The 24,407-nt window shown below is 45.0% G+C and overlaps 1 protein-coding gene across 4 annotated transcripts; it reads left to right on the forward strand.

The window, feature by feature from the left end:
- The first annotated feature begins 917 nt into the window (after window positions 1–917).
- Window positions 918–17,389, forward strand: sin3aa (SIN3 transcription regulator family member Aa). Of its 4 annotated transcripts, none has more exons than XM_072386289.1 (21): window positions 918–965; window positions 4,950–5,166; window positions 5,443–5,625; window positions 6,550–6,656; window positions 6,756–7,050; window positions 7,138–7,386; window positions 7,519–7,671; window positions 7,835–7,981; window positions 8,108–8,194; window positions 8,532–8,650; window positions 8,724–8,934; window positions 9,141–9,257; window positions 9,464–9,702; window positions 10,114–10,297; window positions 10,470–11,046; window positions 11,217–11,386; window positions 11,478–11,651; window positions 12,816–12,908; window positions 13,393–13,487; window positions 13,685–13,877; window positions 15,432–17,389. In XM_072386289.1, the coding sequence occupies exons 2-21, from the start codon at window positions 4,981–4,983 to the stop codon at window positions 15,660–15,662; spliced, it is 3,810 nt and encodes a 1,269-aa protein (XP_072242390.1). In that variant the 5' UTR covers window positions 918–965; window positions 4,950–4,980; the 3' UTR covers window positions 15,663–17,389. The 4 variants fall into 4 exon arrangements, with proteins under 4 accessions (XP_072242390.1, XP_072242392.1, XP_072242391.1 ...); XM_072386288.1 differs by lacking the exon at window positions 918–965 and adding an exon at window positions 2,937–3,379; XM_072386291.1 differs by lacking the exons at window positions 918–965; window positions 13,685–13,877; window positions 15,432–17,389 and adding exons at window positions 2,934–3,379; window positions 13,250–13,287 and having other exon boundaries at window positions 13,393–13,410.
- The last annotated feature ends 7,018 nt before the right edge of the window (window positions 17,390–24,407 follow it).

Raw genomic sequence — 24,407 nt, forward strand, 5'->3', positions numbered from 1 at the left:
CACTTTGGCCTTTTTTTCCCTGTTTCCCTTCCTTGAGAATGGCTTCTTGACAGCCATCCTTCCATGGAGACCGTTTCTGATGACACACGACACTGAGATTAAGTCTCAACTCTTTGGGAACCACCTCATTGGTGCAGAAATACAGATTTGTGTCTGTTAAACTCTGTTGTCATTGGTATTTATCATAGATTCAACTAAAGAAATGGGAATAAATGATGTGACTGCGTGACAGGCTGCTAGCAACAAAGTACCTAGAGATCAAGTACTAAGTAAGAACTTTCGATTCAGGTTAGCATTGTTCAGATATTTGCGTATCTGATGGTTACATGGGAATGACTCAGCCTCTCTGAGTTTTTCACTTTTAAACTCAATCAAGTTACTGACCTGTTACCAGTTAAACTAGCTGAGAGATGTTCCCTCCATTATTTGGTTTTAATCCATAAACACTCGCTTTTCTCGTCCTATTTGCCACCGTGCTCATTTACAAATTGCGCGTCTTTTGCCAGATATATTTTTGATGATAAAAGCATCCGGTGCGATATTACGGGGAAAAAAGTACTAAAAATGTAGAACGGCTCCTTACAGTAGCCTTAATCTAATGAATATAATCACCGTATTACCGTTGCTGGTGCTTTAGCTTTACCCGACTTGGTTTTTGAACAGGAAATATAAACTAAAAAAAAACACTTGGCCTCATTGCTTTCCACCCATGCCAATAACTATCCAATGAAGAAAAAAAACAATCAACGAGTAAGATGGAGGTTTGTGCAGCATGTTGTGCCTGTTGCAGACCGAGCTGTTGGAGCAGGCTCGGGCTGCAGTGGATGGTGGTGCTGCCTCGGTTTTAGCGGGTCATATTCAAAATAAAGTGACGTCGGCTGGAGTGTGCGCCAATGCCAGCGGAGGGGGGCGTCTCCAACTATTTTGTTACAAACACGAATCCGGAGTAAGGACTCTTTTTCTGGGTATGTAACAGCTGCTTAAACTAAATAATACCAAGACTATTGCTGCTAAAACTGCTGAGCGATGATTTTGGCGGTTCGTGGTCAGTCACGCCGCTTGTGGTCGTAGATTATTTGAAAACGGGGGGCTTTTTAATGCTCGTAAACGGCAGTTGAATTGGCAGAAACATAACGTGGTAGACGGCCAGATCTGCAGCACGTCATTATGTCGGCTAGTAAACAATCTCCCGGGGTTGTAGGGTGACCATCCGAGGAGCCCCGCTGCCTACAAGTCGAAACATTCTCGTCTGCAGGGTAGTGGGAGAATGTAACGCTTGTTTGCGAATGGATCGGTAGGGGTGGCGGTGGTGGGAGGAGGGGTTGTTGTGGTAAGACAGGTTAGACATTTTGCCCCCCCGACTACTCAAGTAAACAAAGAATATCACCCGTTAAAAGCGCGGTTGATCTCTCCGAGAGGGGTGTGGGAAATGGGGCTGCGTCCTCACGGGAAAGCGGGGAATGGCGCGGCTCCGCCGTGCCGATGTTCCCGTACAGCGGCGCCGTAGTTCCCGTTTCGTTTGACTTTGGCATTGTTTAATAAGGGCAACTGGCTCGGCTCTTGCCGCCCAGAAAAAAAACGAAAAAAAACGCCGTGCTCGCCGCCGAGGCCCCGCTTCTCTGCGTCCACCGGAGCTCGTGTAAAAGCTTCAACCGCCAGCTGAAGGCGGTTTGGTGCCGAGGACTCTTTTGTTTCAAGTGTACAGACGAGAGTCGACCGACGTGCAGCGCGAGGGCTAGTTGCTCCGTGTCGAGGGGTGGTGGTGGTGGTGGTGGCGGGGGGTGTTTCCACAGCCCGCACTGCGTTTTGTTTCACGCTTTTACACGAAACTTGGGAAATGGCATAGAAAGTAGACAGTAGATACTCATTTATTGTGCGTTTAGAGAATTCAGAGTGTTTGGTTTAGTTCGGGTTTCTTCTCACGACGGACACGCATACGGTAGGGAGAAGCCACTCGGGACAGAGGAGTGTATGTGTGCGCTGCAGCCTACGATCGCTGCCGATTCCTCTGCCTGGGTTAGAAGGAGGAATCCCGGGCTGAATGTTGCAGCTCCGCCTGTCGTGGGCGATGGTTTATTTTGGAAGTTCCACCTTTTTGTGGATTTGTAATGACGACTCTGCGCGCTGATTGGCGGCGGCGTCTCCCTAATAGATTTGTGGGCGGGGCCTGAGAGTGCAAAGGCAGACTCCCTCCTCATAAAGTCACGTGTCAACAGAGTCCAGGAAGTAACCAATTATATGGATTGGTTTCAGTGCATGATGGATGGATGGAAAGATCACTTTGTTAAATTCAGTGGGAAATTGCAGGGTTATGACAGCGGCAGGGGCCTGTTGTCAGTCCCGAGGAAAATCTTTAAAAGACAGATACAAAATTTGAAAGCAAAACTTAAAACAAAGTTGTACACGTATATATGCTACAACTGACTCAGGGGCCTTCAAATAATATATTTAATCTTATATATCTATATATTTTTGCACATTTAAGCAGATTGTATGACTCTTGTTTAACTTGTGGAACCTTCATACATTCTTACTCAAGACTTTCAAGAGATAAGTCTACATTTTGTGTCAATTAACCATAAAGTTATCTTTTAGAAAAAAGAGAGAATCATCATCCGGACCGCCTCGACCTCTGATCAAAATCTGCCCCCAGTCACTCAGTTGTAACTGCTCTGTTATGAATTGCCAAATGGCCTTCTGGAAAACAAATACGGCTCATAATGATACACACCTCAGTGTGGCTATGGCCACAGTTGTGTACAGACTGCCAAAAGAATTAGGTCTGGTCTGGTCGGAGCCAAGATTCGTTTTACAGCATCCACGAGGTTTCTGTCAAAGTTTTCCGGGTAAAAACGAAGAGATGTTTTTGTTTAATCTACATAAAAAACATTATTCGCCGTGTTTAAGACTAGAAAAGTAATAATAACAGAGAAACGACTAATTTCCCCCCACTTGTAATGCATCCGAGACTCCATTCAGCATTGTCGCGCTTCAAGTTGAGTACAGAGGGGTGTGCTCGGCAACTGTGCTGTAAATACGTGATTGACAGCTCAAATTCACAACAGAAAGGATCGCTCCGCCTCCGTGCGGATCCTCTGAATGAACTGACCAATGGTGTGCGTCATGGGGCGGGCATATTTTAGAGAGCCCCGCCTACCTCTCCAGCTAACCGACGGAGATTGTTTTCCTCTCTGGGGGAGATTTTCACTTTGCAGCCACTGCTTGAATTGTTTATTTTAAGTCGCACGCCGCTGACAAGTTGCTTTTCACATATACGTTGCATTCGCGTATTTTCTCGTCAGAGGTGTGGCGGTTAAACTACATATAACGGATTATCAAATCATCATCTGCGAACTTCGGCTTGCTGTTTGGGAGAGGGGTGAGTTCATTCAGTAAGCTAATGCAACTAGCTAGTTAGCTTCCTACCGTTAGCAGACGTTTTTAAGTACAACACACAGGGGATCGGCGTCTTCTTAGATGTCATTCACACATAGACAGACCGAATACAAGTAGTCTAACAAATAGATAGTTGATTAGTGATAGTTATAAATTGTTTTAACAATCCAGATCGCTAATGGTCACCTGCATGTGCTTCCCTCTTAGCCCCGGATGGTACTCCGCGTCGGTCTACCCATGTTGTTTACATTAGCTAGCAGCTAACTGGCAGCTCAGAACCCCGGCGACGAAACTAGTTTTCGGTGAAGTTATGAAAATAATCAATACAATATGCTTAATTCGTGGTATACACGGAGACGGTCACAAAGTCGGATCGTTTTCTTTCTTACCTGAAAGAAATTGAGTGGAATTTGCTGAACTCCTGCGCCACGCTCTAAATGGCGGGCGTATGGAAAGCGTCGTGCTGTAACTCGAGGTCGATGCTTGTGTTGCTAGGCCACAAACGGAATGGTGAACGGGTGTTGTGGCTATTGGCGTGCAAGAGTTGGCGGTTTCACCCGTATGCGACTATACCGTTACCACCGAGAGTGAAGTCGGTTTATCTAAATGCAGCGGACTGGCTTTCTGTGGCTGCGGAGTGTACGGAGCGAGAAATTGTTGGGTCAACAGCTCCACTGTCGTCAGAGCGAGAGCGTTAGCTGCACACGACCGCTTCAGTCTGTCACTGTGTCACTTTGACACATTCGAGGTTGTGAAACGTTTTCTTTCTTTTTTTTTCTTTTATTCTCAGCGCTCGGGTTTCTAGCTTTGTTTTATGAGAACACCGTTCATTCAAATGTCTGTAAGTTGTCGCTGTCTGGAGGAAGTTGTGAATGGCAGACGGGAGTCCCACGTTCCCGCAGCACCTGTTTGTTGCACCGGTGACGTAGGCTGCCTGCGTTTCATTGGCTGCGGAGACTGCATGTTGCACATTCAGTACATGTTACCATTTTAATCCATGGAAGATGTGTACCCCATCCAACGCTTTTGCAGCGACTGAGCTCCGAGTCTAAGAGACAGAAATTAGAGGGAAATTGTAGCTTTGACGTGTTAAGCCGTGACACATTAGATTGAATAGACGGATTGTGTTTTTGCAGAATAAAGTCTCATCCAGTACCATTCAAACTGATTCATAGGATTGCTCCATAATTTACTCTTGATACATAAGCAGCAGGGTTTAGCTGTGGATTTGAGGCTCACAAACAAGTTCAACCAAAGGTGTAATCGGGGCACTTGAAGATGCTTCACCGTGGTACATGCAGATTTAAGTCTCTTGTCAGTTTTTGTGTTGCTGAAAGCTTGTCAGAGACCGCGTGGTCAGTTATATTGATTGTCTCAACCAAGCTCCGAAACTGGGTAGCTGGCACTGTGTATGTCCATAAATTCACACTAGAAGTAAAAGGATATTGCCACATGCTCTTTTTAAAGTGACAAAATGAGATTATGGGGCTGACGGAACTTGTCAATTGTCGGTCAGTCTTGAATCGTGTCCATATGTTGCTCTTCATTCCCAGGTCTCGCAGCTCTCCCGAGTATGAGTTCATAATGAAGCGGCGTCTGGAGGATCAGGAAACGGGTTTTGCGTCCCAGCAGCGGCGCCTTCCGGGCAACGCCGAGGCTTTCCAGCATCGTGTCCTGGCCCCTGCTCCAGCTCCTGCTGTGTATGAAGCCGTGTCTGACAACATGCAGCCCACAGCCGGCGTCCAGTACACCGTCCCGCAGGGATACCAGGTACTGTGCACCTGTTTTGTTTCTAAGCTTCTCACTTTTTTTGTGTTAGAACAAGAGAAAACCGCAGTTTACGTCATTAAACGCCCCCATTTTGGTCTTTGCTTGATACCATGTGGGTCTGTTTGGCGGATATGGAGACGGAAGCTTTGTTTCTTATATTTCTAAGAATATGTCTCTCAACTACAAACTGTGCAGGCACCCTAAGTTGTGATTTTATGACATTGTTGCAGTGCCAAAAGTCTTAATAAATGTAATGAAACATCACTGTTTTCCCAGGTCCCCACCGTGGCCCAGAACAGTGGCGGGCACGGACACACTCCGAGCCCAGCCGTCCACGCGGGGTCCCATCACCACAGCCCAGCAGTTCAGTCCCACGGGCCCCCAGTGATGTCAGGGCACAGCCACACGGCAGCTCCGCAAGCCACTGCACAAGGCCACCAGCAGTTCCAGAGGCTTAAGGTGTGTTAGCCCACATGTCGCATGTTTTTATTAAGAAATGTCACAGAAATTTAGTGCCAAAGCAGGGAAATTCGTATAAATATGTCATTAGAGCTTTTTGGTAGATTGTTATATTTTTTTTTAGCACATACAGTCTTGTGTCATCTGTTAATATTTTGCTTCCAATCAGCCAGATTTTCTTTTGAGCTCGTCCTGAGCGGTAGTATTCTAGGTTTTCGGAGGGCCGTTCGACTGCTTTTTCAGTCCAGACCTGATCTTTTTTTTTCAGAGCAGTGCTTTTTTTTTTTTTTTTTAAAGCCACTTGACACTGAACTTTGAAACATTCAAGCATAAAAAACTCGCGGAATGAACCAGTGTTGTGTGTTAAAAGAGCCAGTTTTAAGTTTAGTCTTTTGGCACTTTGTCGCCTGCGTCCTGTCACAAATGCACATCGTTTGTTCCCTTTTCCTTAGTCTCATCCAGGAAAAAAATCCAAAGATAAAACGCCGTTTGACAGGCATGAAATCTAATTTCTGTGCCAAACGGAATTGAAAGAAGCTAAATCCCTTCAACTCAATGATTCAAAATTGATACTATATGCCTGTTAATCCAGGTTATCTTCGACTACAAGGAAGACTGGTTGTGGAAACTATGTGAGAGAGAATAGAAAGCAGCCTTCAGGTCAGCAGATACATTATGTGAAGCAGCTTTGGTCAGCACACATACTTGCTTTCCATATTAACACATCGACACACTTGCTGATTTTCCAGAGTTCTGACCAGAGAGTAATAAAAAAAAAAGTCAGGACTTTGTGCAGCCCCTATGAAACATGTCTGGAACAGCTTAGAACGGTTTTTTTTCTTTTTTTTTTTTTTTTGCTGCTGGAAGGAGGGTTTGAACAGATCGGAAGATAAAGTTGACCCTTCCCTCTGCTCTCTTCATTAGGTGGAGGACGCTTTGTCTTACTTGGATCAAGTGAAGCTGCAGTTTGGCAACCAGCCTCAGGTCTACAATGACTTTTTAGATATAATGAAAGAGTTCAAGTCCCAAAGGTGAGCTGGCTGTTTTCCTAGAGCAACCTCTTAACAAGTTGACCCACGCAGGTGTAGCGGGATTTAGATGAATTTCTCTTGCTTTTGGATGTTTTGCAGCATCGACACTCCCGGTGTCATCAGCAGAGTTTCACAGCTCTTCAAAGGCCACCCCGACCTCATCATGGGCTTCAACACTTTCCTTCCTCCGGGCTACAAGATCGAAGTCCAGACTAACGACTTAGTCAATGTGACAACGCCCGGTCAGATCCACCACATCACCCCCCACGGCATTTCAGTCCAGAACATCCCCATAACAGGGGCAGCTACCCAGCATCAGGCCCAGCTCCCGTCTGCTGCAACCACCACGGCTCCACCCCTTCTCACGCTGCCCACCCCTGCTAAGATGAGCAAGGTGAGGGAGGTTGGGTGCAGATCGATGAGCACAGACCACAGTGTTGTTGTTGTAATGTACTTATCGTGCCGTACGTTCCTGTTCCAGCCTCTTCAGCCGCAGGCGTTGACACCGAGCAGCCAGACCAATCCGTCCATCCCTGCGTACACCTCTCCTCGGTCGCCGCCCGTGCAGCTCCACCCGCCACTCAGCGGGACCCCCACCGGCCCGCCCATGCAGAACAACCAGCCGGTGGAGTTCAACCACGCCATCAACTATGTCAACAAGATCAAGAACCGTTTCCAGGGCCAGCCAGACATCTACAAAGCCTTCCTGGAGATTCTCCACACATACCAGGTGCGCGCAAACCTTTAAGTGATGCGTCTGCAGCACGTTTGCAGCTTTCTTCCTGCCAGAACACTGTCTGGTAGTGACGTTAGGGTGAGAGGAGTTCTTCATTTCTCTGCATCTTGTGTTTGCTTGCTGCAGAAGGAGCAGCGCAATGCTAAGGAGGCCGGAGGGAACTACACACCAGCTCTGACGGAACAGGAAGTGTACGCTCAGGTGGCCAGGCTCTTCAAGAACCAAGAGGACCTGCTCTCGGAGTTTGGGCAGTTTCTCCCCGACGCCAACAGTTCAGTGGTGAGAAAAGACATTCCATTAAATCAGTGCGATACATTGCGTCAAACGCGGAGTTAACGTCGGTTCACTGGGACGGACTTGTTTGAATGCCGTTGCGGTCTTGTTATCTGCGTTCCCAGTCCTACGTAGACTTGTCCTAATCCCTGTTGTGTGTCCTCTCTAGCTGTTGAGTAAGACCACAGCTGAAAAGGCAGACCACGACCACGGCGTTACCACCAAAAAGCTGCAGCTCAACAACAAGCAGAGGCCCAATCAGAACGGCTGCCAGATCCGTCGCCATCCCACTCCAGGGTCCACACCCCCCGTCAAGGTGTGTACACGCATACCTCTGGAGCTGCAGTCAGCCCCCTGCCTTCTGTCGTCTCCACGTTTCATGCCCACCACGGGTCAGTTTGCATTTTTCATATTTGTTTCCTTGTGTTGCGGTTTGCTGCAGAAGAAGCCGAAGTTACTGAATTTGAAAGATTCCTCGGGAGATCCCAGCAAGCACGGAGTCGGCACGGAATCTCTGTTCTTTGAGAAGGTGAGTTTGTTTGTTTGTTGTTTTTTTTAACTCCGTTTTTCTCAGAACAGCAACAACATGCCGATCTGACTCCTCCTATTTTTTTGCCTGCTTGCTCCGCCGGGACTGATCCTGGCAGCTAGCCTCGGCTAACTTGTTCCTAGCGTCTTGTTTCGGCCATAGTACCGATGTCTGATTTTTGCCCACGATTTAATCTCCTAACAGTTACAAAACCATCCTGCAATAATATTGACAAAAGTACTAACTTTATTTTTAGCTGAGGGGGACCCCAACAGGTATATGACTGAGTTAAAGACTTGCACATGGAGTGTATTTCAACTTGTTGAACCTGTCTTAGGTGCGCAAAGCCTTGCGAAGTGCGGAGGCCTACGACAACTTCTTGCGCTGCCTGGTCATCTTCAACCAGGAGGTGATCTCCAGGGCTGAACTGGTGCAGCTGGTCCTGCCCTTTTTGGGGTGAGTAACCCCGTCGTCTCTTGAGCACGTGATATTAGATATTAGATATCTCAACCTTTTTTTTTCTTTACAGAAAATTCCCTGAGCTGTTCAACTGGTTCAAAAACTTCCTGGGGTATCGGGAAATGTCGCACATCGAAACATACCCTAAGGAGCGGGCCACCGAGGGCATCGCCATGGAGATCGATTATGCTTCCTGTAAGAGACTAGGATCCAGTTACAGAGCTCTGCCCAAAAGCTACCAGCAGCCCAAGTGTACTGGCAGAACTCCTCTTTGTAAAGAGGTGAGAGGAGAGCAGATTTGACCAATTTTCTGACCAGCGTTAGCAACAAAGATTTTTTGTTTGTTTGTTTTTTTTATGTTGGGGAACATCAGCCTTTTAGTGCCTTGTTAAATCAATATGTGCCTTAAAGCAGCCACCCACTGTTTGCGTCCACCTCCATATCGATCACTGTCCACCGCTGGAATCTGACTCATTGTTTATTCCAGGTCTTGAATGACACCTGGGTGTCCTTTCCCTCGTGGTCCGAGGACTCCACGTTTGTCAGCTCCAAGAAGACTCAGTATGAGGAGCATATCTACAGGTGTGAGGACGAACGCTTTGAGGTGAGAAGGATCGTAAAGCGTATATCATCTCATCATGAGTAGAAATGATAAACATCACTTTATTCCAGTTTCTTCTCATCCAAAAAAAGAATTCTTGAATGCTCAATTTTTGACGCCATTTGTATTTTGTTAAACGAATGTAAAGCGGAAATTGTGGCAAACAACAAATGAGAAGACTGTAAAGCGTTCGTGTTTTTCCCTCCCAGTTGGATGTTGTGCTGGAGACCAATCTGACCACCATCAGAGTCCTGGAGACGGTACAGCGGAAGTTGTCTCGCATGTCTGCGGAGGAACAGGCAAAGTTTCGCTTGGACAACACGCTGGGCGGCTCCTCGGAGGTAATACACCGCAAAGCCATCCAGAGGATATACGGAGACAAAGCCCCCGACATCATCGACGGCCTAAAGAAAAACCCGGCAGTTTCTGTCCCCATCGTGTTAAAAAGGTAAGCGTTGAGGAGAAACTAGGCAAATTAAGTCATTCCACCCTGACAGTCAGTTTCGATTTGGATATATAAACAGTAGAAACTGTTCCTGTAGCTAACAGATCTTATGAGCTATTGTGGATATTAAACCTGGGATCAGTGACACATGGAAGGTGGACATAAAATGCTGGGAGCACTCAACCAATCAGAGCTACAGGCCGCACCATTTTGGGGTTAAAACGTGTCATCTCCTCTCCCCTGGTTCCTGTGATCAAAACAGAGACGGACCGGAGAAGACTGGGAAAAGTTCCTGCTGCATAGCTGCAGCTTCACCCAACAGCGTGGGAAAAGTCGCTGTTTACGGTGTAGGATGCCTGTCGTAGGTCTTGTCTGTGAGCCGGTCACTGGACTTTGTCTCCTCTTTCAAACCAGATTAAAGACGAAGGAGGAAGAGTGGCGGGAAGCCCAGCGAGGTTTCAACAAGATCTGGAGGGAGCAGAACGAGAAGTATTACCTCAAATCTCTGGACCATCAGGGCATCAACTTCAAACAGAATGACACCAAAGTGCTTCGATCCAAGTCCTTGTTAAACGAAATTGAAAGCATCTATGATGAGGTAACGCCTTTTCCTGCATATCTGTAATCTGGTTGGACGTTGCCACTTTTAATCAGGATGGAGGGCTTTTATTGAGGTAGAAAGCATTGGGGGGGGGGGGGGGGCGTGTGTAAATATTCATATGCACATTCATTGAATCCAAAATGCTGACGTTAGCGTTTCTTCCTCTCAGCGCCAGGAGCAGGCGTCCGAGGAGAGCGCCACCCCGCTCGCGGGCCCCCACCTGACTCTGGCCTATGAAGACAGCCAGATTCTGGAGGACGCAGCGGCGCTCATTATCCACCACGTGAAGCGGCAAACCAGCATCCAGAAGGAGGACAAATACAAGATCAAACAGATCATCTACCACTTCATCCCCGACATGCTGTTCTCTCAGCGAGGCGAGCTCTCAGACGTGGAGGAGGAGGAGGAGGAAGAGGAGCTGGAGCTGGAGGAGGGAGCCTCCAAAAAGCACAACGGCGTCCCCGGCAGCGGGAGCCCGTCCAAGTCCAAGCTGCTGTTCGGCAGCACGGCGGCGCAGAAGCTGCGCGGCTGCGACGACGCCTACAACCTCTTCTACGTCAACAACAACTGGTACATCTTCCTGCGGCTTCACCAGACGCTGTGCTCGCGGCTGCTGCGGCTGTACGGGCAGGCGGAGCGGCAGATTGAAGAGGAGGTGAGGGAGCGCGACTGGGAGAGGGACGTCCTGGGACTCAAGAAGGAGAAGAATGACAATCCAGCCGTCCAGCTGAGACTGAAGGAGCCCAGTGAGTAGCAACAGACCCCCGCGAAAAGCACGCGTTTGCTGTTTCTACTGGAGAAGAACAAAGATTAATGAATTCTGTCTTTTAAATGATAAACGCTCCTATTTTTCAGTGTCTGTAGGAAACCTATTACTAATATTTATTCAAATTTGTCAAATGTTTCTGCCCTTCAGTGGAGATCGAGGTGGAGGATTACTACTCTGCCTTCTTGGAGATGGTTAGAAACTTGCTGGACGGCAACATGGAAGCTTCCCAGTACGAGGACTCTCTGAGGGAAATGTTCACCATCCACGCTTACACGGCCTTCACGATGGACAAGCTCATCCAAAGCATCGTCCGGCAGGTATTCATCCCTCCTCGCATTTGCGGGAGTTTGTCGTGGCCTCAGCCGCTCGGCAGTCAGTCGCCACTGTTGTCTCTCTCGCCCCCTTCAGCTCCAGCACATAGTGAGCGACGAGATCTGCGTCCAGGTGACGGAGCTCTACCTGGCGGAGAGCGCCAGCGGCGCCGGCGGAGGAGCCCTGTCCACGCAGTCGTCGAGGAGCCCCGCAGAAGCGATCTACCAGCGGAAAGCCGAGCAGATCATGTCTGACGAGAACTGCTTCAAGGTAAGAGTGCGAGACTGGAAAGGGTCTGTAGAGATCATGCCATGCGGTTACAGGGGATGCAATATTTGGCTGAAGTTTTGGAAATCAAGAAATGGAGTTGATTTAAAGTTCAGGAGAGGTACTTGAAAGTGATTTTCCACAAGACTGCAGGAGCGGTTGCGTCATGTGATCCAAATGTCAGAGTTAATTGGCTGCAGGGAGGAGAATCCCAGCTCTTACTAACTGGTGATTTCTAAAGCTGTTCGCTGGTAATGAATCTCTTCTGCGTTGGAAACAAATGAAAAGCAGCGCTGTGCATCAGGCCTGTGAACACAAAGCTGTATTTACAGATTCCGGTCCTTCGTTTTTCTTTGTCAGAGTTCGCAAAAGCAGTTGAACAAGAACGTACCTCTTCTCTTGCTAAATATTAGAACGCGGCGTCTATTTGAATGAAGAGTGCAGCGAGGGAACGTGTTACGGACGCCAGATGTTGCTGCAGTCAGTGATGCAGGCCTCTGAATCCCTGCATTACAACCCGGGTTGTAATTATTGCAGCTTTTCCAATCAAGTCTTAAAAGTAGAGCAGAGATGGATCCGTGTTCTGAGTCGATCACTTCAAAGGCAAATGCATAATCAAGCCAAATATGACTGATCAAAAGAGCCGTCAAGTAAATAGAATTTGGTGTCAGAATCATCAGTAAGAGTGGTGCTTTCTGCTGGAGAGCCCTTATTAAGATCTCGGATCAGCTCAGCCTCACTAACGGAGCAGGGTTTCGTATTACCTGAAGCTACCTGCTCATACTCGTTACCGTGGCAGGTATTCCTGCATTGTGAGATCGTTAACTTGCCAACCCGAGCCCACCAAGCGCACATCTGCATCTCTGAGCTGGTCTGTTGCCAGATCTGTGCGACATTTCAGCTTCAGTTTTCACAAAATGAATCCGGTTTTTCCTCATTTTCATCATTCCTCTGCAGTTTGAGTAGATGGCCCGAGTTCATATTGCTGGTATAGATGCCTGCTAAGGTTAACTGTGATAGGCCCCTCTTATAGCTTCCAGTGTAAGATGAGGGGTCGCCTTTACTTATTTTCTGTACTCAATCCCTTTGTGTTACCAAAACGCGAGTGTAAATCTGTTGGAAAAACCCTGAACCGACTCTCCTTCTGACTACTTGTCGCTCGCGTAGGTGATGTTTTTGAGGAGCCGAGGGCAGGTGCAGCTCACCCTGGAGCTGCTCGACACGGAGGAGGAGAACTCGGACGAGCCCATGGAGGTCGAGGTAAGACGCTTAGCCGGTCGGTCCTTCGGTTTGGCGCGAGAGGAGAAGAGCTTTGTTGAATCAATCATTCATGCATCAGTTCCAGAATACACAAACAAATAGGTTTAGTTTTTTATAGCCTGTGTCATGGATAGTAACCAGCCAAAAGGATAGAAGTCGTTACAGTACTTTTGGCCTTGAATCTTGTCCTTTTCCCACCTTTTTATTGACTTTTTTATTATTTATTTATTATATAATCCTCATATCATAATCACACGTAGCGTCTTTCATTACCTTCATGTTTACTGTATGCGGGGGTATTTATATACAGCAAAGTGACGTTGTTTTTACATTTTGTCTAGTAAGAGGGTCCACTTTTCCAGCTGGAGTGGAAATACTAGTAAGGACCTGTTGCCAACCTTTTGGTAATACTGGTGCAGAAGTTGTATTTGCGCACCTCATCTTTGCAGTAAGCTTGGTTTTCCTTTTTGTTCTGTGCTTGCAGCGTTGGTCCGATTACGTCGGACGCTACTTAAACCCGGAGTTCACCACTCCTGAGCTGAGGGAGCACCTCGCTCAGAAGCCTGTTTTTCTCCCCAGGTAAATGATCTCATCTGGCCTTTGTCACGTCAGATCTGTCTCAGCTCGTTGCCGTCCGACACATTTCACCCCGTGAAGGGCAATTTTAAGAGTTTGTGTGTTCTTTGATTAGATTGAGCGGAGTGTGTTTGTCCCGGCACACTTCTGTTATCAGTCGGCTTGCTCTCATGACGTTTTTTCTGTCTGTTCTCTACCAGGAACCTGAGGCGAATCAGGAAGTACCACAAGGGCCGAGAGCAGTTGGACAAGGAAGCCAGCGAGGGGGGCAAGAAATCCCTGGAAAAGGAGAAGATGGAGTGCATGTTCAAACTCAACTCGTACAAGATGGTCTACGTCTTTAAGTCTGAGGACTACATGTATCGACGCACTGCCCTGATGCGAGCTCACCAGGTATCAAAGCTGCTGTCACTGGGAGTCTTGTCTCTTCGAATGATTACGTTAAACTGCTCTGCTTGGGCGCAAAGTCGCTTTCCTTTGTGGCTTTTGGCTAAAATCTGGCCTGTGATTCTAGATAAGAGCCATGTGTTTGACTTCAACAGGAAGCAGCTCTGTAGGTTTCTCCTAACCCACAGTTCAGTTAAAGGAGACACGTGATGCCCCTTTTTTTCTTTTTTTTTAAATGGAATGTGTGTGACGTGCTTTGGTCAAAACCACCACAGGACTGCAGTATCACTGCATCTTCACAGCCCCGTTCATAGCAGCCTGTTTCAGAGGATGGAGTCAGCTTGTAATGGTCGGATCTGGTGTTGTGCTCGTTTGAGAACAAATTCCAACTTACCCCAACTCCAGCATTTTAAATCTCCAGAAAGGTGGCATACTGAGTAAAGTCATTTCCTGTTCTGGATCTAATAAACATTATTATATTATAATAGAAATTATTGGTCGAGCGTTATTAGCTTGTCTTTTTTTTTTTTTTTGGTTAAAAGAGCTACGTAACTACTGCTGATCATTTCTTGTTAATAGCAAAGCAAACGGGCCACTTTTGAGATACGACTCGTGATGTGATGTGCGGGGTGAGATAGAGATGTGAGATCTGGATAAGTCTGCTCTGAGCTGGGAGCGAGGCGTTCAATCTGAACAGCTCATTGAATATCTGAGACCTCGGCGATCCCAAATCAAGTGACTTTTTTTTGTTGTTTTATTGTATTTTTTTTTATTGGCCGTCAGTTCGGAAAAAATGAAAAACATACTTTCGTAGAAGGTGAAACTGTCGATTAACCAGTCGATCAACATGCCAACGCTCACCTATGACTGTGAGCTGTGGGCGATGACACAAAGAACTCCTTCTTTGGCTGATTCTGGCGGCACAAATGAGCTACAACTGAAGGGTGGCTGGGCTCACCTTTAAGGATACCTTTAAGGATAGGCTGAGGAGTTCCTCTGCTTGGAAATCAACCAGTTTAGATGGCTGGAAACTTCTGGCCAAGATGGCTTCCAGACTCCTCGCAAGGGAGGTGTATCAGAGATGAATTGATACTCTTCTTTTCTTTTTTTTTTCCACTGGTGCCTTTAATGCCTTAAGTGCATTCCTTATATAATTAGTTTCTTTTGGTTCAGATATTCCTTTTTGATAATTGCAGAAGATAAAGGTCATTAAGTCACACTTTAGCCTTTTTATCCAGATCAGGGTTGTCAAACTCCGGTCCTCGAGGGCTGCTGTCCTGCAGGTTTTAGATGTTTCCCTGCTTCAACGCAGCTGAATCAGATCAATGCATCATTAGCAGGCCGCTGCAGAACTTAACAATCTTTCAAAGAGATCAATTTCGTCTGAATCAGGTGTGTTGAAGCAGGGAAGCATCTAAAACCTGCAGGACAGCGGCCCTCAAGGACCGGAGTTTGACATCCCTGATCCAGATAAAGTCATTTCATAAGCTTTGGACCGACTGTGTTAAACCCTTTTCTCCCCGTCAGGATGCTGACCACCTCTTGTCTTTGTCCCCTCAGTCACACGAGAGGGTGAGCACGCGACTGCACAAGCGCTTCCAGGCCTGGGTGGACGCGTGGGCCAAAGAGCACGTCACCCGCGACATGAACGCCGAGACCAATAAGTGGCTGATGGGCGAGGGGCGCGACGGCCTGCTGCCCTGCACCACCAGCCGCAACCCGGAGGTCCTACACTTCATGAATATCAACAAGTACCGCGTCAAATACAGCACACCCAGCAAGGCGCCTTAGCCGCCTGGAGCGACGGGATGAAACATGAGACAGGAGAGTGACTCCTGGGGGGTGTTTGGTCTGAGGCCAAACGGGTCGGGAGTAGAGGTATGGATGAGGGCTTATTAATGTGTTTTTAAGGCCAACATGGGAGCACAACGAGGCTAGCTGCTACCGTGTGTGTTGCACCCAGGGCGGCAGGATAACAGATCTTTTTTACCAGCGTTTTTAGCTGGGCCCATTTTTTCCACAGGGCCTTTGGTGCCAAAACTTAGGAATGGTCACGTTCAAGTCGCAGACCTGAGCTCTTACCAGCACTCGGAGCCACGTCACAAACTTCCTTGAGCCAGTTCGACCGAGCCTGGCCGACGTAAGCAGCGAGCCTACGAGAGATAGAGTGGTGCTTTTTGTACTTTATCACGCCCGAACTTCGATTTCGCTTTTTACCGACCGTCATACAGGGATTACAGTACAAAGTGTTAATTCTGTAATATTCGCGGAAAAAAACAATACGATGGACAAGTGCACTTATTTAGGAAGAGGAACATGTTGTTTCCCCCAGATTGGAAGAAAAAGTTTTGGAGGGAGCTCAGTCGCGTCTGAGAGATCTGGTTCCGACATTCCTGCGTTACGGCCAAATCACAATCACGTCTCATCACTAGACGGAAAGAGGGGGCTTCCGCTTCCTTTTCCAAAAAAAAACCACATGGCAGCATTATTAGAAACTGTGCCTGAGCCCCAAACTGTATGGTCGGGTTAACCTAGAAAAGCACTGTTGTATCCAAACAAAGAAAGAAAGGAAAAACGAAAAAAAAATAAGCCTCACAACACTGTTTGGTCTCAGACTGTAAAATTGTATAGCTTGTGAATGTCAGATACTGACATATATTCCAGTGTATGTGTTGTGTATATATATTATATATAGTTCTATTAACACACATGATCCTTGCCGCCCTGGAAGTCAACCTTTTTAAGATGCCCTCTGCCAGTACACCAGCTTGTACACTCACTCACACACACACACACACACACACACACACACTCGCCTCATACTGGGAGGACTGTCCGCATACCGCTCATGTTGTAAATACACTGTATATAGTCTCAGACTTTTTATGACAGATCTGTGTTGTTGTGCTAGTAATACTTTCCAAGCTTACTGTGGACTTTAGTGATAAATGGCTAAAGTTAGTATGTACATGAAAAAGACAAATGCGAGACCATTTATTACCGTTTTTACCAAAGGGAGTTGAATATGAGACAGCTGTTTTTTGTTTTTTTTTGTTTTTTTTTTGCCCCCTTTGAGTGTTCCTTTATGTCTTTTGCGTTTTAATTTCTGTAGTAAAAACATGGGGAAAAAGTAGAAATGTAAACAGGTCTTTCAGTTTTTATATAAGAAAGAGAGGAAAAAAACCTTTTTCTTTCCTCTGAATCTGACAATTGGTTAAAAAATCACTGCTCCCATCCACCCCTTCTTTTTTTTTCTTTTTCTTTTTTTTTTTTGGGGCGAGCGACGCCGTCCGAGGCGACGGCGGGACTCCTTTCAAAGTTCGGTCCTCAGACGAGTGAACTCCTCAACAATCTCACCTTGTGATGCACGCTTCCCTCCCTGGGTAGATTTCTGCTGCAAACATCAAGCCACACCATATTTTTGATATTGGAAGAAGTCACATGAGCATGTCTTTAGTCCCTTTATTTAGACATTATTTAAAGTAATAATAAAAACGACATTTGTAGCTTACAGAGAACTCTGTGGTGTGCTGGAGTGATTTATTTGTTTCGTCTGTCCGTTCATACTTTATACATTGTTTGTTAAAGAAAAGTCACACAAAGTTCTTCATTTCCGACCAGGCTTGGACCGTTAACTTTAAAGTTTCTTTCTTTTTTTTTCACTTTTATAGTTCATTCATCCACATTCTGTCACTTCTCTGATCCAGGTCACATTGATTAAGTTAATGATAACCTGAGGGAGTTGGAGCTCTGTGCCTGGAAGGCGCTGAAGGAAATATCTTCTCTGCTTTTATCACACTTTCTTAGTCAGAGTGACCGCGAAGCATTTCGCTACAGTGTTCGGAATACAAATCTTTTTCTCCCGTAGCTCGGGAAGTGAATGCTAAAAATGATAAATGTATTCCGTCAGATGGGTCGTCAGGAGCCTTCGTGAGCGCTTTGTTTCCGTTTGAGTCCTGCAGAGGGCGCTGTTGCACCATCAACCCACATCAAGGGTTCCTTTGCATCTTGGACATGTGGCTGTGTTTTCATTGGTGATTTTTTTTTTTTTTTTTTTTTTTTTACAATCCCATGAAAATTAATCCAGACAACAAAAAAAAGTTAGAATTAGAAAAGTTAGAAAGAGGACCAGTTCAAAGGTACCAAAAATTCCCAAAAATATTTTGTGCAACACATGATACATCTTTAAATACATAATCCACAACCTAAATTCCAAACATTTCTCTGTTTGCGTCTTCTGTTGTCAATTAAATGAAGGGTATGTGAGATTTGCTCATCACTGGATTCTGTTTTCATTTACGTTTTTTTAAAATTAAATTCGTGTTATTTCTTGCATTTAGAACCAGAAACCATAAACAAACTGCTTAATATGTTTGAGTCAGAGGAAATTAATCGGGTAGAGAAATAAGACCAAAAAACGAGAGGAAATTTAAAAGAGTAATCCATGAAACTTCATTGAAAAAGGTCTGCACGTTCACGAGTGATGATGAACTACACAAGGCTTCACATTTCTGATTATGTGACAGTAAGGGTTAAAAACAAGTATGTCTTTTTTTTTTTTTTTTTGTGAACAACAAGCAAAATGGTGTAAACCATAGTCTGGTTAAATGGATTTCTGTCATTCAAATCAACTGATAAACTGTGGAAAAGTTGAAGTGCAGCAGAGGGTCGTGGTTGAAGACTTCAGAGACCACCGTGAATGTGTTTGGGGGGGGGGTTTGTAGCTTGGCACCACATCCAACCCAGCGTAGAAAAGTGGCGTTCAAAGAAAATCTGCATTTTCACAGAAGAAAGCTCTTGAGAAAATCTCACAGAGACCAAATGAAAGATGATGTGAGCGTAAACTGCCGTGCGGTGCCATTCTAGAACTCAAGATTGATGTAGTAACCACCACATATTAGCGTTAGGACTTCTATTTTGAAGCTTCAGCGTTTTTGGTAATTTGATGGCTGTGAGTGACACCCGTGGTAACTGTGCACCTATTGGATAGTGGCTTGTCAATCATAACGTAGTCCCGCCCTGAAGCACACCCTGCTTTATTGTCTGTTTTGCTGTAATAGGGCACCGTTATTTAGTGGGTTTTTGATCCCACCTGGAACGAGTTTTCTGTGCTGTCTGAAACTGTTTCAACTCCCAAAGCTCTGGTTCAAGTCTCAAAAAAAAACTGCTACTTCAGCGCCAACTCTGCTAGCCCAGAGCAAAGATCTCAATTTATAATCGCCGTTTGCAGCTATATTTACAAACACTGCCAAACCGTTTTAATATCACCAAATGGCATTTATAGATCGCGTTCAAATCAGCACGTACAATGCTGACATGCTGATGGTAGCAGATTGGGCTCCGTGCTTGGAAATTATGTTTGGCAGTTTTTTTCAAAATGGCGTTTATAAAACTAAACTGGTGTTCTTTTTGCAACCTTTGCTAGTCAGAAGATAGAGTACAAGTTAAAGTTTTGGGTCTTTGTTGTTAACACATCCAAGAACTACTGTGGCCACCACAGGCCTGTATAGTCCTCCCTGTACAATCCACTTGGAGGACTTTGTTCCAGTAGTGTTGCATTTCGGTATCCCTCGCTTGCAAATCTGTCAACCAATCTGCAAGGTCACAACAAAAAATTTGCGGTTGTCCTCAGAGAGCTTTGTACACACTCTTTAAGGGAGACCAGTACTACACCAGATTTGCACACACACACACTTGCTTGTGTGCAACACCCTGGCGTGACTCACACTGTTTAAACTATTCTGTATTTCCCAAAATGACCCTTTCACACCAAACGGTGGACGCTGATGCATTTTATCACCGGCGCAGAGATCAACAAAAGAATATTTTAGGCTCATTCACATGAACAGCGTATTCACCCACTTGGCCGTTGCGGTGCTGAGGACCTGACGAGGAGTGAGGCTGACACATGCCAGCACGATCTTCCATCCCTCCCACTGGCAGTGTTAACAATGAGTTTCTCAAAGGCAGCACCGGCTGAGGGGGAGTAAAGGACTTCTTTTTTTTTTTTCCTTCCCAAAGCTCTTTTGCGTGATTAGTTTCTTGGAGTGCACACTCCTGGACTTTAAATGGCTTTCAGCTTCCCAATGTGGGCGCTTCCGCAACTTCTGACTCAGAGGGCAAACCTATTATCACTACTACAGAGCTGGCCTTGTCCTTCAAGCTTGGAGGCCTTAGCACTTTCAATTCAGAGTAATTAACTCACCGAGTGACCAAGCAGATTTCTGCTCATTACTCTTGTTTGCAGAGGGATTCAGAATTCAACAAGCATTTACGCTCATTGACACGGTGCAGTGCTTCTTAGAAGACAAAAAGAGTGTACGTCATGGCGAGGCAGACAGTCCTGGCAACCCTGTCACAAGGAGGCTTACAGCATTTGTAGGACTGCGAGTCTGCACTGTGTGCGCGGTGCACGAGACGGCAGTAGCTTTACTGAATAAGGGCACATTGTCGAAAACTTCTCTGATTTAAGAATTATTTCTGGAATAGTTTTAAGGTTTGAAGCTTGGCAGATTTAAATAATGGGAAGCAAGATTCAGACATGCTGTTAGTAACACAAAGCACTCATCACTCTTCTCACCCTCAACTTTGTGTTGAATTTCTACCTGCTACATCCAGAGGCTTTTGTGAGAGGATTTTTTCTGGATGTCAGTGGATGCGCCACAGAGATGTCTGCTTTATGGGGTGATTTGTCGCTACTCTGCTGCAGGCTGCTCTCGCCACCATAAAAGGATTAGCTAAGTCTGGCACTCTTACATAACCTCTGCAAGCTTGTGTGCTGAATACTTGTGTGTTGATCAGATGATTTTATACGCTCAGTTCGGGCAAACTCAGCTGGCAAAGAAAACATAACATTCCCAAAAAACTTTTAAAATAATTTTTTTTACGGAGAGATGTCAAACACAAGACGGTGGCTCATCTAACAATTCTGTATTCTTGATGCATAGCTCGTATATGTATTTCTTATTTCAGAGCTACACGTGATGCATTGTGGATAAGAAGAGAGTAGTGGGCAACAGCTTTCACATTAATATTTTGGGTCGAATTCATGCAAGCAGTATGACTGTAAAGTTGCGCTTTCTGTCCATCTATGACATCTCATTCTCACTTTAAGGTCACTAAAGTCCCTTTGGCATCATAAGTCAGTGCTGGGAGAAGCGTTTAGCATCAGTTTTCAAAGCAACTAATACAATCCCTTTTCAACCAAATCAAAATCCTTTCCTAAACCTAACAAAGTAGATTTATTACCTAAATCCAGGCAGGAAATGGTGTCATCTAAACATCTTGTTTATGTTTAGTTCTAATTAGCAAACCTGGGGCTAGTAAAGATGATAAACACTGCACCCTCTTCAGCATGGTAACATGTTGATTCAGACCACCCAGTTTGAAACTCCAAACTAACTGGGGTCTTCCTCAGTTAACATTTGTTTCAGGTCATTTTTTAAAAATAAATGCATAAAAAGCTACCTGAAACCAAAATGTGCTCCTTTTATACTAGCTACAGCTGATAACATGCTAGGCTACTACGAAATCATAACTTTTAACATGTTTACAATATTAGGTTCGTGTTTTGGGTTAAGTTTGTGTTATACAAGTAAAGGGCAGAGTCACATTGCTTAGAAGCTGGGATAATGGCGCCATCTTAATGCTCTCTCCTTTTAGCTGTGCTTGTTTAACTGTTACCTAGTTAGCTAGCATTGGTTTAGTTTGGCTAAAAAGTTGGGCAAAGTGGCTAAATTTGGTTGTGAAGGACAGAGATGGAGATGGTAGAAATAAGAAGAAATGGACCTAAGTGAGAGATGTAAAATTTCACAGCCAACGAACAAGATAAACCACATATTTCCATATGCTGGACTGGATAAATGTCCCTGAAGCACCACCTCCTCTGCACATTGCAAACTACGTTTTTTGACGTGCATGCTCTTTGAAAGAGTTAAGAAGTTACAAATGAAGAAAGTTAACCAGTTTTGCAACAACTGTGTGGAAGATGTGCTAATAAACAGCCAGTGTTGTGCCAAAATCTGATTAAAAGCTAAATTTGACCCAGTTCAGCTGCATACTCATTTTATTGTGTCAGGGTCCCTGAATACAATAACCTCGGTTAAAAAAAACCTTCACATTCTTTACTAAAAAAAGATGTGTCGTCAGCAAGGATGCAGATAGTCTTTGATTAACCGTTTATTCTGACCACGTCAACAAACATGCTAGCAAGAGTGTGCTTAACCCTTAACCTTTCAGCAACTTATTTATTGTATGATAATGGTTTAGCTTCACAAATACACTGGGAAAGCACATCCATTAAATATATAACTAAAGATAGACCTATCTCTCTCCTCCTACCACAGGGCTTCAACTTTTAAGGATACAACTATCTGTTTTAAATTCTTAGCATCTCTAACTTAAACCACTTGCACCAGGTGCCTCACGACCACCCACCTAATACTGAGTCGATTTCTCCTTTAGTCTCCAAACAATCCTGATCTGTCAAGGTATGTACCCTCTAAAGGTATGTTGTGGTATCTGGCACCAAGCCCTCTGTAGCAGATCCTTTAAGTCCTATGGTTTGCAAGGTAGGGCTTTATTTTTTGCACACTTTCCACAGATGTTTGATTGGATTGAGATATGGGAAATTTGGAGGTCAAGTCAGTGTCTTGAACTTGTTGTGATCCTCAAACCATTCCTGAACCCCTTTTAGCAGTGTGGCAGGAAGCATTATCCTCCTGAAAGAGGCCACTGCCATTAGAGAATACCGTTTTCATGAAGGGATTAACTTGGCAGCAGCAGTGTTTAGATACCATCAATCTATTTTCCATATCTGCTCAATCTAGTTGTGGGTCGCAGGCGGGGCAGAGCCTATCCGGGGGGGGGGGTGAGGTACACACCCTGGACAGGTCGCCAGTCCATCACATCACCGCGTTTAGGTATGTGTAAAAGTAATATCCACATGAAGGACAGGACCCAAAGTATAACAAACCTCATTGCATTACATGTTCTAACACCTCTATCAGAACCAGCATTAACAAATTAACGATTTGTGCAAAAGCAGAGCTTCTACTGGTTGGGACAACACAGATCAGCCTTTGGATTAATGATCCATGGCTACCCATGCCCCTGTTGCCCCGCTCGCAGTTTTTCTGTCCTTTGAACCCCTTTTTTCGCAGGTCCAGACCACTTCCGACAAAAAAACATCTCACGAGAGCTGCAGTTGTGGAGACACTTTGACCAAACTGTTTAGCAATCACAAGATGACCCTCAAATCTATAGTCACTCAAATATTTTATCCATTTTTTTTCCGCTTCTTACTCATCAACTTCAAGAACAAAATGTTCACTAACATATCCCACCCACTGCTGGGTTCCACTGTAAGGAGACAATCAATGTTTCACTTCAGCTGTCAGAGGCAACATACACCGATCAGCCACAACAATGCCGTGTATGTTGCCTTCCTGAGGAAATCAGGCGCTTTTGATTATGCCAAGAGAGGTCTGATCTTTCAGATAATTTCCACGTGGGAAGACAGAAATACCACAACACAGTTCATATCAACGCCTCTCATGAGTACAATAAACACTACAGCATGTTGAAGACAAGCGTTGCATCATTCTTGTTCATCCAATACAAAAATAAGTTATTCGTATTTCTTTATAATTTTAGTGTATTACATGGTACTAGCATTTTTATTCATCACGGGACTGAAACTGAAGTCTGAGAAAATCAACTGTACTGATGATAATGACTCATATGTTTGTGTTAAAATGGCATCATTTTTAAATCACTGTCAACTTTGTTTGTCTCTGGAATTAAATGGAATTCTCTACAAAACATTTCCAGTGGAATGTGTGTTTTGAGTCACGTTAAAACTTTGAAAGTAGTTCTAACTCATGTTAGAATTTACTGGCACAATTGTATTTCTGCAGCTCTGCCCAAAACTGTCTACATATAATTAGAAGAAACTGTAGGTAGCATCAAGAAATATAAACCAAGTTGATTCAAACTTATTGGGGAAATTGCTGGTGCAGAACTCCATACGTGCTGAATGAATTTAAACGAGTATTTGTCAAAACATTCACTGTCTCGAAGCAGTATTGTCCAACTTCCAGCTAATGTTGACTATGTGACGGCAAACAAATGTGAACCTGCTGCCCCCAAAATCAGCAGAAACCCAAGGCTGCCTGCAAGGAAGTCATAAAATCAGTTTTAAATTCCTAAAAAAAAAAGAAAATTTACCGCATACCACACCAGTAGCGAAGTCTTGTCATTTTCCTGTTGATAAAAATCGAAGTCAGGTGATGGATATGTTTTATTTTATTTTTTTCATGATCATCAAATTTGCTCATAACTTTCCCTTGAATTTCTTTCTTCTCTGAGCTGGAATTCATACAGAATTACTGGCATATAGAATAACTGGCAGAGCACTATGAATATGTGCGTCTCCTCCTGCAAGTACCATTTATTGAGACTTAAGCGTGACTAAATATATCACAAGATGAAAGTCACTGGGGATGTTAGAGAGACACAGAGCACACTTGGTAATTT

The sequence above is a fragment of the Leuresthes tenuis genome, unplaced genomic scaffold (genome assembly GCF_036924035.1).
Source record: "Leuresthes tenuis unplaced genomic scaffold, fLeuTen1.0.hap1 SCAF_5, whole genome shotgun sequence".
NCBI classification, from domain to species: Eukaryota; Metazoa; Chordata; class Actinopteri; order Atheriniformes; family Atherinopsidae; genus Leuresthes; species Leuresthes tenuis.

Bases quoted from the DNA above. Each gene is read 5' to 3' on its own strand.
- sin3aa (XM_072386289.1), top strand. From the start codon at position 4,981: ATGAAGCGGCGTCTGGAGGATCAGGAAACGGGTTTTGCGTCCCAGCAG. The intron at 5,626-6,549 runs GTGTGTTAGCCC...TCTCTTCATTAG, and splicing joins AGCAGTTCCAGAGGCTTAAG to GTGGAGGACGCTTTGTCTTA. The intron at 13,488-13,684 runs GTAAATGATCTC...GTTCTCTACCAG, and splicing joins AAGCCTGTTTTTCTCCCCAG to GAACCTGAGGCGAATCAGGA.